The sequence below is a fragment of the Apteryx rowi genome, unplaced genomic scaffold (genome assembly GCF_003343035.1).
Source record: "Apteryx rowi isolate R43461 unplaced genomic scaffold, aptRow1 scaffold_508, whole genome shotgun sequence".
NCBI classification, from domain to species: domain Eukaryota; kingdom Metazoa; phylum Chordata; class Aves; order Apterygiformes; family Apterygidae; genus Apteryx; species Apteryx rowi.
In genome coordinates, this window is record NW_020450770.1 from 3,245 (window position 1) to 18,749 (window position 15,505).

Genomic DNA, 15,505 nt, shown 5'->3' on the forward strand with positions numbered 1-15,505 from the left:
CATGCTCTTAATTTAATTCTGCTGGTATAACTTACAAGCCCTTTTCCATTTGTTACATAACTAGTACAGCCTTTGTTACCTCATCTCTTAATACCTACATATGTACATGACCTACATGTGTGTATTCCCTAATACAAAATTGGCTAGTAGTTTTGTTTAGTTCTGTTGCACACAGTAGATAATTTGCTTTTTCTTTACTAATAGGGTCTGGTCTTACAAAAGAAAAACGAAGACATCGATCACACAAGTTCTTGCGTCTCAGGGTTGGAAAACCTATGAGAAAAACATTTGTTTCCCAAGCAAGTGCATCAATGCAACAGTATGCACAGAGGGATAAAAAGCACGAGTACTGGTTTGCCGTTCCACAAGAACGGTAAGGAGATATATTGAAAAATACTGATTTTTACAGTCTGTCTTTATCAGCTGCTTTTTTCCTCTTCACTGATCATAATTGTTTTTCAGTGACTATCTAAAACAACATAAAAAGGGGCCAACTTCCATTTCTGGAGGATCTTATATACATCAAATTTCTCTTGGGTTAGAGGCAGAGAAAGACATTTTATTTAGTGCCTTTAGATGATAGTGGCATGCCCCTCTTCCCCCCCCCTCCCCAACATAGCCAACATTTCTGATGGCAGTGTGCATGCAGAACAGAATACCTGGGGAGAAATTCACAGGGAACCTCCTCTTAATCCTAACTTGTTAGATAAGGTCACCAACCAAGGATGTTGATGCTTGGCTTGTACTTAACAGCTGAGTACCTTCTTACCATACCAAAGCTTTACTAAGTTTTTTGCAGGTTCAGTCAATAGCTTTTTGTGGTATTTGGGTTTTTGTTTAATCTAGTTTCCTGACAAGCTCCTTAAGAAGAAAGTGTAAATATGAATTAAGGAAAGATTGAAGTAAGCGKTGTCTGATAAAGGAAGCAAGTTCAACAGCAAAGCTTTTCCTCGTCATTATCTGTGCCTGCCATTACTTGGAAGCTTTAAAGAGAACTCTGTTGTAGTTTCTAGAGCCAGAGTTCAGAAGAGGTAGGTAGGGTTGCTTTGTCTTTTCATCTTTGTATATGGAACATAAAATTTTTCCAGGAAGTGAATTAAACATATATCTACTGGAAAAACATCTAAGTTTCAATGATTCAAAGAGATGGGATAGCCACCATCACCCTCTGAGAAGGTGTTGGATTTCTGAAGTCACAGTTTCCTAGAAGTGTGTATAAAAAAAAAAAAAAAAAAAGAAAAAAAACCAAGTTGAATGTGGATTTCTAAGTATTAGATCTAACATCCTTATCAGAAGAGCTTAAAAAAAAAAATCTGTCAGATGTCATCTTGTATAAATATCTGAACACAGTGATCAAGTCACTTTTCAATCTTTTGTTTTGAGCTGAATGGCATAGAATGTCCAGTTGGGGCACTGCAGTTGAGGACAGATACAGATCAATTGGAGAGAGTCCAGAGGAAAGCAGCAAGACTAATTTATGCCTAGAAAGTGTAACATAGAAGTAAGTGGGGCTCTTTAATCTAAAAGAGAAAAATCAATGTCAAACAGAAAAGTCATGACATGTTTAAGTTACCTGCAACAAGAAAGGCAGTAGTATCTTTTTCATATCCACTGTGAATGGAGATGAGTAGTGGACTAAAAAGATATCAAGATAGCTGAGTTTTTCAACAGGAAGAATGGAGTCCATGCTAGCACATCACTAACCTACTTTTAAACGTTATACCCTCCAAGTGGTGAAGATCTTGTGATTTCTTGATGCAAATTCCCATCAGTAATTCTGGTATAGATAATCCTGTTTGGGCCAGATGACCTCTTGTGGTTCCATTCCACTCCATTTTTCTTGTTCTATTCTTACCACACTCCATTTAAAGACAGCCAAATGCTTCCTCTATGACAATGACATCTGGATCACTTGATTAAAAGGATTAATGTCTCAAGTGTTATCTTCAGCATAAAGCAGAAGTTACAGTGTCACCAAGTTTAAAAGAAATAATTCATAGCTTATCAGCCGGTATCTGATCTCACTGGTCTTGGCTACACCTATGAATGGTTTGTGTCTTTAATTGCATGGGAATTAGTTATCGAGTCTGCATCCATCCAACATGTGTCCTATTGATTCTGTAAACTAAAAAGATCAGATCACACATAATGGGTTTTTTCCTGTTTGTTTTCTTAATTCAGTGTTAAGCTTGCTGAGTTTTGCTCTGTAAGGTCAAAAATACTTAATGTCAACACACTTTTCTTTGTCAGCTAGGAGTGAGGAAGAGAAGTGTAGGCATCTGGCAATCTTGCTTCCTTTCAGTGTTCTTGATTCCAGATGAACCAGTCTGGGAAGGAATGTTCTAGAGTTCCTTCAGCATCCCTTTTTTATATACTTGTTCTAAACTGCTACAACTATATATAAACTTCTAGTTTGTTTAAAAATTCCTGGTTTTAATTTTCCTACTTCTTGTAAGACTTCTCTGATGCTGATAGAATTTATTTAGACCTATACATCTGAAATGTTTTGTCCTTTCACTGTTAGAGGAAAAATTCATGTTTTCTTTTTTCCTATTTTCTTTTATGAATATCACCCAGAAACCTTCAGTTTTAAGTGCCCTGACTTTGAATGACTGACCCACTTCAGAGGCTTTGATACATACCTGTGTACTAAATTCTTGTAGACAGAGGCACAGGAAAATCATAGCTGCATCTTTGTGAGCCTTTTGCTGCTCTATATCACTATTCTTCCAGTATTTAGCTTTCTAGGAGTTTAGTAAGGAGATGAAGAAGGTCCAGATATTGTTCTGTGTGCTAATTCAGAATGCAGATTCACTGTAATGAAGGTCCCTAAAGAAAGATGTAAGGAAGATTCAAACTCTTAGTAAGCAGGAGGCCACAAAGCCTTATTAGTCCTGAAGTGTCTTTTACACAATGAAGAGATACTAGTGGATTTACTGGGCATCCTTCTTCTAAAAGCTCTGCTTGTCCACATGCACAGAATGCTTAAACTAGTACAGACTAATGCCTATTAGGCTTGTAAATAACTTTCTTTTGGGAGTTGGGGCATTTTGTTCTTCCAAACTGGAGAACCATGCCATTTCTGGGAGATGACTTAAATGGAGGTAAATTCAATGCTAGTACTTACTGTAGTACTACAGTTAGGGTAGTTTGTAGTTTGGTTTGCTTGTGTATATACACGTTTTTCGGTCTTGTTTCTCCTGTAGTAATTCTCAATCTGTATAATTTTGTGTCTTGAGATTGTGCGGGTTTTCTTCAGGGGAGGGGGAAATGAAGACAAACACTTTCTTAATTCCAGTTTTGTATACCTTATATGAAAATTTTTATTTTAAAATGAAATAACAACTCTGAACACTTTCTCTTGATTTTGGAGGTTATTTCAGTTGTAAGCAGAGAGTTTTCCAATAGGACACTAATGGTGGAAGGACTGTGTGAGTATATGAAAAGACAGCTGGTCAACTGCTACCTTATGTTTTTCTTTTCCTGTAGTGTCAGCTTTGTATTATAACTAAACAATGAACAAATAATATAATGACTAGSTTTTTTTCAAATATATCACTAATAATCTAGTTTTTAAAAAGTATTTTAACTTTAAATATTTCATAATTGTTAGACAAGGTCTGAAAGAGCAAAAACTTACCTTTTCTTTTCTGTATCGTTATTTGACTTCTCTAGGACAGACCACTTGTATGTCTTCTTTATCCAGTGGAGTCCAGAGATATATGCAGAGGATACTGGGGAATCTATTCGAGAACCTGGATTTATAGTGATAAAAAAGAATGAGGAGCCTGAAACTAGTGAAGAATCTACTACTGAAGATGCTGCTAAGGAGTGGGAGGTAAGGAAGAACACTGTCAAAGATGGCTTTGTGGGGTTTTTTTTGGTTTTTTAAGATACTTGAAAATACTTAACACTTTTTAACTATATTCTTATGAAAAATTTAAAAAATGCTGTATTAGTATGTTTACTATAATCATGATTGTTTAATCTGTGCCATTCTAATGCTTTGCTCTAACATCAGTTCCAGCAACATTTCACAATTGCAATTTGCTACATACAAAAAGGACTTGTAACTTAAAACTCAGAGTTGAAAGGAGTTAAAAAGAGTTGTAACTTATCTCAACTCTGAGTTTTAACTTTGATAAAGCAGACTTAGTTTTCAGTCAAGCTCTGACAGTTCTGCAGTTTTTATGTCCATATGTAAAATATTGAATATGCATTGATATGTCTCAAAACAAGGATGAAACTGCAAACAGGGAAAGTAATATATTAATGAAAATATTTTTCTAATATTCTAATAAAGGTTTTATCAATTAACTTCATAAATATATAAAATGCTGTTGCATTGATTAATATTTTAGTAATTAATATTCTGTAACTGAAACTATTCTGTAACTGAAATTATCTTTCAAATTTCTTTTGTAACAAGTACATTACTCCCATGTGAATCTGTGTCCACTGTGTTTATATGGACACATCTTTACACATCTACATGGTTTTGTTTTTTAGTGTACATACAGTTAAAGCACTTGTAGTTCTGTGCGTTCAAGTTTGTTGGTTCAAACTTTGATTCTTGTCGTATATACTGTAGGAGTATCCATCAGCATTGTTTAACTTGAGTCTCAGGATAGCAATCGCAATCTCTGACTGTAAGCCTGTTTTTTTTGGGGGGGGGGGGTTGTTTTTTTTTTTGTTTTTCTTGGAGTATGTTGAAATTAGAGATCTGTTATACTTTTGCTTTTATGTAGAGTATAAAATCTTAAATTGTAGTAGCCTAACCATGAGTAATAGCTTTTCACAGCCCTAAAAGTTAGAATCCTAGTAGCATTCTGACTTCAAACTTCTCACTTAGTTGAAGTATTAGGCAGCAGATAACAGAACGCTAAGGCTCTGGAGCTAAATAGTTTGGCTTTGTCTTTGACTCTTCATATTCCAGTTCTCAGCATGCATGTTGCAACAGTATTGTTACCAGCAATATATCTTGATAACTCTCATTCAATGCTTTTATAAGTATTGATCTTTCAAAATTTTGCCTTCTGCAATGCAGGACAGACTGCCATGTGATCCTTATTATGGCTAAGGCACAGTATATCCTTCTTTGAATAGGCTGTTCAGTAACTTCATCTTAATCTAAATAGAGAACCATTTCCACTGAAAATATTTCATGGTGCAAAATTTTCATCAGGATTAAACACTAACTTTTCATGAGTTATTTCTGAAAGTACTGAAGGCAGTCCTCTTCCTACAGGTGTCACAATATTAGTTTTATTATGGAATGATTTCACACCTTGAACCTTTATTTAGATCTCTTCTGAAAACAGAATTGTAGAAGGCACACTTCAAAAATATGGTTTATTATTTCAATCTGTTATGTGAAAATTCTCTCAAATTTGTTTGTCTTAATGTAATCCAGAAAATGATTTAATGGGGAAGTTAGTATGATTTGTGAGATGGATAACTTGTAAACATGAAGATGTCATGCAAATACCAAAAAATATGCTAGTGTAATCTTCTATGCATTTTAACTGCTGAGTAATATGACTTCTCATTACCTTACTTAAACTCCATTCTAGCACAGATCTGAAAAAGCTGTGAAAAGCTACTTTTGTGTTTTTTTAAAAAAAAAAGAAAAGCAAGCTTCACTATTAACAGTACCAGATGCTTCCACCTGTCATTACACAACTCCATTATAGCTAGAATATGTGCTAGGAAGTATCAGTACATAGGCAGGGAACTGTAACTGCTGTTGTCATACCCATTATTCCCATGGGATTTCATTGCTTTTGTTCGGTATACTCCCTTCCTCTAATCCAATGAGCTGCTTCTCTGTCAACTCCTGATCATTATTCCAGGTAATCCAAGGCAGCAGGTGAACAGTATTTTGGAAACTTGTGTGCATTTCAGTTGTAGTATGCAGTGCTATATATATATTTTTTTAAGAGTCCTTAAGCTTTTGTATTCTTAATAGTTGTTCTTTGCATAAACTTGTTTGTTTCTTAATCTACATTTTGTGGATGCTTAGATGTGAGTGAAACAGCTGATTGTTATGTCTTACGCTTTAAAGTGTGGTATGATCAGAATGCTGTATGACAAGCTGAATAATGCGGAAGCAGCAGAGAACAGGAAATCTGGAAGTTTTTGGCTTCTTGAGACAATTTGCACAAACAGTATATAAAAATACATCAAATAAACAGTCTGCAGAATAGAAATATTTTTTCCAAAATGTTTCGTGAAAGGTTGCCTTTTTATAATATAGAAATTAGGGCAGTATTTTGTGTTACATATATTGCGTGTTACGAATTTACGGATGTGTCACTATGTATGTGTTACTGTGTATTAAAAGCATGTTTAATAGGCTTTGCTCTTGTACTGGAGGATGAGATTCTTTTGAATTCAGCAGTCTTATGTGCTATTACAATGTTTCTGTTAAATTAATCTTTGTGATGGAAGAGAGGTACTTTGGCATAGCACAATGATAATTTTCATTCTTGCTTTTACAATCGACTGAAGCAAAATCTGTGCTTTCCTTCAACTCTGTAGGGTGTTTCTTACTTTGCTCCACTTGTTTTCTACTTAATCTCCTCTTACTCTATAATTTGCAAATGAAAATTTGGAAGTGTTCACTGCTTGGAGTTATCCTTCTCTGCTCTTCTAGCTTTTCTAGTGGGAATCATGAATATGAAATCAGTGTCTGTTTCATGTATCTAATAAAACTGGTATAGTCTCTCTATTTAGAAATGAAGTAGTATCATACAACTAAATACAACTAAAACTTTTTGAGACTCTTAATTGCTTTCACTGTACCTTAAAACTTTCTGAAGAAAATTTTGTGGATGGGAAAATGCTGCTCCTCTTCCCCCCCCCCAAGCCCCCCCTTCCCCAGCTGGTGGAAGGAAATAAAGGATGGCTTCTAAAGTTAGACTTTCTTAAAGTTATCAGCAAATGAATAGTTAGCAGACTGAGAGCTGGGCCTATGGAATATCGGTCTGTGGAGTACTGGATACCCCAGAAGCTGGGTATTGCACTCTACAGCATTCTCACTTCATTAATTCTGACCTCAGCACCCTCTCCTCAGTCAGCTGAAAGGCTTTTGTACAAAATAAACTTGTCTGCCTTGTATTAAAGAAGACAAATCGAACCTTAATTCAACTGTCTTCTACGTGCCTTTTAGCACTTACCAATATATGGAACCACGTGCCTTTAACCCAACAGGATTCCTGCAAAAGATGACAGTTTAGATGGCCTGGAGAACTAAGTTAGGCACCTTCCTAATTTTCAAGTTCTTGAAGCTRTAATATAAGGAGAAAACAGCTCTTGTCAGAGCTGTACAGTACAATTTTACATTAAAAATGTTATAAGACTATAACAGAAGGATATTAAATCTAGGCATAGTACTTGTTTTCTGTTATTTCAATATACTAATGTGTGTTGAAACTACATACTAGATGCAACAATAGTTGAAGCAGCTTTTGGTTTTTTTTTCTTTGGGGCTCTTTAATAATGGGAGTTTTTGTTATAATCAGAAATATGCCTATTAATGTGATTATATAGCAATTTCATCTCTTAAAATACTCTAAGTAAATAAGCCACCAAAAATGAAACTAATGTCATTGCTTATTGATTTTTGTTTGTTTGTTTGTTCCCAGACAGACCAATACAATAGCATAAGAACGAGCTTTTGTCTTGTCAGTCAAAAATGCAGCTTCTGAAATTGGAATATTAAATTCTGGGAACAATAATCTTATTTTAAACATATACACTGTTCTCGGGAAGTGTTTGAGGGTGGCTGTCTTCAGTGCACCGCATCTATTGTTTTTCATCACAGAACTTGGTCACCTACACAGCCCACTTGTGTGAAACCAACAGGAAGTTCTAAATCAACTGTGAGCAGAAGTAATTTTTTTCCTTAGTATCTGTCTAGCTTCCCCTAGCTTCCCTTCCTTAAGAAGGAAAGAGCAGGAGAAATAAGTCTCCATCTCCTAACATAGTATTGATCAAGAACCATTCGTGTTAAATCATAGGCATTGTAGAATTCAGCATTACAACTCTTCTATCATTGAAGTATTGCAGTAGCTTCTAGCTGAAACAGAATAATGCCAGCTACCCAAACTGCAAAAATACTTTGCTTCACACATTGCATTCTGTTTTTCCTGCACAAATTTATAAAGAGTTAGCATACTTACTATCCCATTTCTAGGTTGAGATCTGGTAAGCTGATAGCTGAATATGGAATGGCAAGGGTATAAACTAGAGAATTGATTTGAGTGAAAATACGAGATTTCATATGTTGTACTGTGTGTCACTTGTTGGCTAGCACTCTACTCTCTTCTGCTTGTTTATATTCATTTTTTTGCAGACAGATCAGTTTATTAGGGGGAAAAAAAATCCTGAATAGCGATTACCTAAAGGAGGACTATGCACTTCTGCCTTAAATGTCTCTATTCAATCAATATTAAGCTAAGTAAATAAAGTTATCCAGTGTAATTGGATGCATTTTGTTTTGTTGTCTGGGCAGTTAAAAGGTTGTAGCTCTTAAGTGTGTGTTGCCATGCTGCAGATAGGCTGTTTCTGAGCTGGTACTCACTATGAACATTTATGGCAAGGCCATACATATTAACACAACAAGATGTGAGGCTCTAATGCAACTTAACAGATCAGTATGATAATCCACAGATACACAAAAAATAAAGGGGCAACTTATTTATCTTTAARGGCATGCTCCTGGGGTCAAGTGTTTTGTGTTCACTTTTTTCCTCTGACTAATAAAAATTTTGTTCCCAGCAATCTGGGAGAAAGAAGGTTAAGGGCCTGCGGTGGAGGACAGATGAGGCAGCTTTTGCAGTCTCTGCAACTGCACTGCCTGATGCTGGTCAGAGGCTCCCAACCTGCTGCCCTCCCTCCCGCGGTCTGTCCCAGCTGCAGGGCTCGCCTGAACGTCCAAACAGGCTGGCAGGAGGTCTGACTAGGAAAGTTACTAGTGCCTTCATTAACCTTAAACTTTTGCAGTTATAGTTATCTGAAAAGTTAGTTGTCAGATCTAAGCAAGCAAGTTTATTGCTCTTTCATTTTGAGTGATTCTTTCTGAAGGGGGAAAAAAAAAAAAACTTTTGAGAAGCTCTGTGAGGAACCATTTTGATCTACAGAGACTAAAACATCCAAGTAAGCTGTTTGAGTTGTTTAAGATGGGGGGGGGGAGTTCTGTGTTCTAGAATAAATTCTGTGATCATCCAGATTCCTTTCTTCCTCCCCCAGTTTTGGAGAAGTAGTGTTGGGTAGTGTTAATGAGCGTGGGTTTTTTCTTTTCTCTCTTTGAAAAGAATGATAGAATAGGCTGAGAGGGAGTTAGCTCTGTGGCCAGTTTTCTTTTTGGCTTAAAAGTTGCATCTCCACAGACTGTTAGAAATAGTTTTTCTGCATATTCTCCATTCCTTTAAGTTACAGCGATTTTTATAACTTCGATTTCATTTTTTTTCTTTTTATATAATTGTCTCATCTGAAATGGTTTTAATGAAGTCTGTCTGGTCTTTTGGTTGCTTATCGCAATATTAGCATGCTTATTTTTAGCATCTGATTTAGAAAAAAATGGATGTATGATTTATTGTTTGAATTTTGCACCATTTGACTGTGTGCATAATGTGCTATTGTACAGTTCCCTCAAACCCAGCTTTCAATGTGCCAGTGATAAAAAGTTTTTACTGGCATTCTTAATAGTTCTTGTAAGTTGGAACAAATTGATTTTTTTTTTTTATAGTTACCAACTCCTGAGAAAGCTTTTACTAAAAAGGAATGTTTTACCAGTCTGAATTACTGTATGTCGAGTTAGATACTACTGCAAGATGAGGCATTCCAGTGCACAGCATGCTGTATATGCAAGCAAGACTTGTGGTACTGCTTTTGTTTAGGAATCTTGGTTTTTAGATTGCAGTGCAATAGTATAAGTGATCAATGATTTAATCTTATTATAATGCTGCCTACTGCTGCCTGTAATTTTAGCATTAGCAAAGTTCTTGTCATAGATCTCAATGTTGATCACTGTTGGTACACTATTAAATATCGTATAAGTAGCAGCTTAGTAGCAGGATATGCATAYCCATTACTTTTACCCAGGACTCGGAGCATTAAACCCCAAACACCTAATTACCTTTTAGATTTTTAACTTGATCTGATCAATGTTTTTCATTATTGCCGTGAGGTGTGATTTCCTATTTTGTGGACTTAACAGCATTGCTTGCTAGCTTTTTCTAAGGGATGTTGTGTGTTGTGTATGTTGAACACTTCTGTTTAAATACACATCCCTGTTTAAGGGGGAAAAAGTTTGAATCATAATTCCAAAATACTTTTACTGCTGGGAATAGCATTTAACCATACAACATAGTTAGCATATAGACAAAAGGATTCACTTTGTTATTTTGTAGCTTACAAAAATAAAAACACTATAAGCTTAAGAGTTCCTGAATCTTTTAAAATCTAAAGAATTTTTTTTACTTTACTAACTACTGTGCGTCTGTGTTTGGTTGTGTTTTTTTTAACCCATTCAAGACTCTAAGAAGTAACTGACTTGATTTATATGCGCTTATCAGCATAAGTAATACAGAAACCATTATTTAATATTGAGTGCAGATTTGTTACTAGTACAGTTTGTCCATGGATATGACTGATTAGTGTAACATAATGCAAGTAGTTCTGGATTTCTGTATTTATTTGAATATTGCATAAGAAAACTGAAATTGTGCTGTATCTTTAAATATTTTAGCTTTTTCAACAAACTAGTACTCTGCAACCACCCTTGAACACAGGGAACCTTTCTTCTCTTGCACCGTCATCGCTTGGGATACAGCCCCCCTCCTGTACACTTGTTCATTTGTTCCTTGCTGTGTCAGTCAAATGTGTGCATCCAGCAAACTATCCTGTCGCCGCCGTGGGGCTCTGCCCGTGCCTGGAATTGACAGCAGGTAGACAGAATGCTTTGAATCAGCCTTGAATGATTTTTTTGGTCTTATTTTATTTTTAGAAGGGAAATGTCTCGGCTCTGGTATGGGAAGAAGGGAAGAAAGCACCAACCAGTTAATCATAAATTCACTCTGGTAATTTTCAGTATAGTCTGTTCATTTCCGTTACTGTATTCTTGTAATGTTATGGTGCATTGACAGTTTCTGGAAGTTTAAATTCTGAATGTGTAAACAGGATGGGAAGTAGCAGATCTTCATTACTTTCAGGTGCATATTTAATTGCTGATAATTGGCTACTAAACTAGTGTATATATACAAGGCTTTTAAATCATTCCATTAGCATTAGAAAAGGGTAACTACTTCGAGGATTAAGGGTTTCAGCAATTTTTTTGTTGGAGTAATGCATCCTATTTCAACAAAGTTCAATTTATAGCTAAATACTGTGAACAGTAATTTACCTTGATATTTAATCAGGAAAATATAAATCTCTGAATTGGTATTTGGTTATATCTTTTTCACAAGTTATTCTAACATATGAAAAAATAGGTCTGATAATACTTCTAAATGGATGGAGGTGAGTGTGCTATAGTCCCACTCTTGTATATACAATTTAAAAAAATCAACTGTGGAAACAGTGGTATGGATTAGACTTATGGAAGTAGCTGTTATTGTGCATTGTTTTCTTCAGAAGAGCTTAAATTTGTTGTAGAACATAAATGAAATGGGTGTTGGTGAAACTTCAAATACAGTAACGTCTTTGGAATAGGGAGGAAGTCATCTTGATATACGTCTAGTGGCTTACCAGCTCATATATGTAGAGGATATTTTTCATTTGGACTGTGCCTGCGATCAAGTTTTTACCTTCTTTGTAAGAGCTGCAGATCTATGGTTTCTGGATATGCTTTCTTGGAGATGCTGTTGACTTTTTTTAATCCTTATTTGGGGTCAGGTTACTTGCAGAAAATGAATTTGTGTTGTCATGTGGCAGTGATGTGTTCTCTGAATGTGCGTCAGTAACTATAATACTTTAGAGATAGTAATTTCTTAATTTTCCTCAATGGCTGTGGAATGTAGAATAGAGATGTAATTACTACATTAGCTCAAATATAATTGAAGCATGCCCTATGAAAGCACAGGAGGTGTGTGAAACTTACCAGAACTGGGTTTCTAAAAAAATAAAAATAACTATCTGTATCATTCAGCTTATTGAACAAGTAGTAGTATCACTTGTGTATTTCCTTAGGACCAATGCTTCACTTCTAGCCAGAGTCCCACTATGTTAATAAAAGTAGTAGTTATTAACTCTGTTACACAGAGTTTGTACTAAAGAGTTTGTGAGAAATTCCTTTGCTATGGGAGAGGTAGAGAACAGTTTCTCAAATATAAACATAAGTCAAATTAAAATATTCTTGTCTGCAGGTCTGTAGGGGTTTTCTTTAAGCGTTGTTATATCAACAAGAGATAGTCAGTGTTGTGAATCTTTTTCTTCAATGAATGATCACAATGCTAATGGGTACTTGTAACCTTCTTACAGAAGAGAGGGAAGGAGAGTTGGAATCCTTAGTTCTGTGTTAGGCAAGACAAAGTGGGAAGCATGTTATAGTCTGGCAGAATATATGAAGTGCAGGTTATTTGACTAAATGTTCCTTTAGCATTCTTCTGAAATTCAGATGGAAACACAGCTGAAGTGGACTAACATAAATAGTTGCTGGATGGAACTGAATCTTTTATTAAAATGTGGTTAGAAAGTATGCTTACTTGAAGCAACTAAGTCACCTTGGATTATTTACCTGAAAGGCCTCTGTTATGGTAGTGGGGCAAATTTAGACTGACCATTGGAGGTGTTGAACTCTTGCCCAGGATAAGAGACCAAAACCTTGGTGACTAAGGCATTATACTCCCACCTCAAAGCCAATAATGTCAACTCCCCACTTTTTTAGTAAATCTGTGTAGTGCTTACTGTGTCTCTTTATTGTAATGCAACAGAAAATATGCCAATAAGCTTCTAGAATGACAAAGCGCTTTAGACAAAAGACAGACAGTGCAACAGAACAAAGGGTGGGCTGCTGCTTTGGAAATGCCTGTCAGAACTGGAATGCTTTGCACAGCTTCTGTAGGCAGTTTAGCCAGAGGGGACAAAAACAATAGCAACTTGTTGTCTTTGGCTTTTGTATTCTTAAGATATTATATAAAGAGTTAAAGTGGTGTTGGTTTTAATAGTTTCAAAGGCTTGAGAGTCTTGCACAAACTCCAGGGTTTTTGATTTATTAGTTAACCGTAACTGGTAGATTAGATTGTGGAGGTATATTAATAGAGGCTTAAATGTGAAAGGTTTGAGTCTAGTGGTCCACCCTGTGGATGCCAAGATGCTGAGCATCCTTCTTTATTATAGAAGTGCAAGGTTTCATGAATCCAGTATTGCTGTTATAAAGATCTTCTGAAGTCAGTACAGTCAGTTTTTCCTATTAAATTTTGTACAGAGTAATAGTAATGAACTGTTGGTCCCAGTCTCTCTCTTTAAAAAAAAAAAAAAAAAAATGCAGTCCGGTACTTTCTTCTACTGATTATTCTTAAGTCTAGAACCTGGCCCTGGTACAACAGATGTTTGCCATACTCAGCGTCGATCGATTTGTTAAATCAATTAATTTCTTACTCATCATACCCCAACTGTATCTTCCATTGAATTATTAGGTGTTACAGTGTTTACATTTTGAAATATTAGGCCTCACAACAAAAGACCTCAAAGTACAGTAGTAGATGAACAGTATAAGTTGACAGAAAACAAGTGAACAGGGGAAGCTTGTATTTTCTGTGATTGTTCCTAATGGGCTACACAAGCTGAAGTTGTTCCTTAACCTTTTTGATGGAAAAGGGCCAACCTTTTCCACAGCTGGGGTGGGATTCAGTTGTTTGCTTCTAGGCATATGTAACACCTRCTTATAGCATAGCACTTTCTTGGCAATCTGAGAGAATATCTGCATGGCTCTAGTAAAATTAGAATTAGTATCTAACCTTGATCAGCCTGCTGTCTTCTGGAGAGGCAGCTTGAGGTCAGGCACTAGATGCTTTGTGTTCAGGCAACTGAACCTCATCACTGGTTTCTCTATTTGTTAGCACTGAAACTTCCTTAAATTATTTTGCAGGATAAATCAACTGGGTCTAGAAAATCTAGGTATTTTTTAGTAATGCTGATACAGGGCTTGGGGGTTGTTTTTGTTTTATTTTGACAAAWTGAGTTAAGCTGCCTGGTCTAACTCTAAGAAAATAATTTTCATAAATCTTACACATGTCAAACTTTTTTAAATATTTGCCTCTTTTTAGATAAATCAGTTCATTTGTTGGTGTTGCTGTATTTTTTAAATTATTGTGTTCTTGTATCTTGAAAATTATTTACAAAGGTTACCAGATTGTACTCTGTAAGCTTTGATTGCTCCCCTCCCCCCTCAAGTTCTCTTATTTCTGGTTCTTCCAGAACTACTTAATGTATTTGCAGTATATGTTAATTATGGCTTGACACCATTGCTGTAGGTTGAGAGCACTTTGAGACAGATACTAAATAGTCCATTGTGCAAAGCTTTGGAGACTATGCTAATCACAGACTGAATGTTGCTGTCTTGCAACATAGTTGGCCCTTCTATCACTGTTTTAGAAAACTTCTTGGTATGTAGAACATCTCTGAAAAAAGGCCAGGTGATTGGAATTCAAATAAAGAGCTATTAATTTCTCAGTCTTTTTTCCTTAAAGGGTTCCTTTTTTCCTTAAAGGCATAGGTGCAGTGGAAGACTGAACTCTACAATCACTTCCAACAATAACTTATTTTAGGTTCTATTTCAAAAAGGTATTTAGGAACATGTCTGATGTCATGAGCATATAAATAGTCTGTGATAGATGCAGCAGACTTCTTATTATGCACACTTATTTTGCTAAACTGATGTTCATATCTGCAAAGAGGCAGAAGAAAACATTATACAGAGGATTTGTCTTCTCTCATTAAAAAATCAAGTGAAACTATACAGTCTTAGATTTAACTGTTCTTAGATTATTCTATAAATGCTTATCTGATGCAGTAAACACCCTGTATTAATACATTATTGTATTGTGATGTACACTTTATATACCCCAAATACTGATATTTGTAACAGAAGACTGCTTCTGCAATACCACTTCCTTTCAAGTAGTGTGTAAATGTTTTGGGAGAAAACTAAGTTTGTCTAAAAGGCAGAGTTCGTAATTTTCTTTTATATAAAAATTTCATAACTGCATTCAATTTATGAATACTCCTTTTACTTTCACTGGAAGCCAGTTACAGCCTTTAGAAAGGGTTTGATTCTTTCTTCCCTCACCCTGGTTACTAATGAATGAGAAGTGGGCTAATTTTTTGAATAACTTCATAAATGGCCTGACAAAATTAAACTGCTTTTTATTTTTAACTAAATATCCTGGAACAAGAAGTGCAACTTTCTTGACTCTCAAGAAAAAAAATAGCTACTAATAAAGAAGTTTGCAGTTCACCTGATCTGACAAAAAATTTATTAAGACTCAAAGCAAAAATGTTC

General features: G+C 35.5%; 1 protein-coding gene across 4 annotated transcripts in view; it reads left to right on the forward strand.

Annotated features, from left to right (window-relative positions):
• The first annotated feature begins 208 nt into the window (after nt 1-208).
• The window catches only part of OXR1 (oxidation resistance 1), a 34,988-nt gene continuing 19,691 nt past the window's right edge, over nt 209-15,505 (forward strand). For 2 of the 4 annotated variants that reach the window (XM_026080004.1, XM_026080007.1), the window contains exon 1: nt 10,959-11,084. In XM_026080004.1, coding sequence (XP_025935789.1) covers nt 11,019-11,084 — 66 coding nt within the window. In that variant the 5' untranslated portion in view covers nt 10,959-11,018. Of the gene's footprint in view, nt 374-3,675; nt 3,839-10,853; nt 11,085-15,505 lie in introns of those variants that run through there. The other 2 variants (XM_026080001.1, XM_026080005.1) reach the window with 2 other exon arrangements.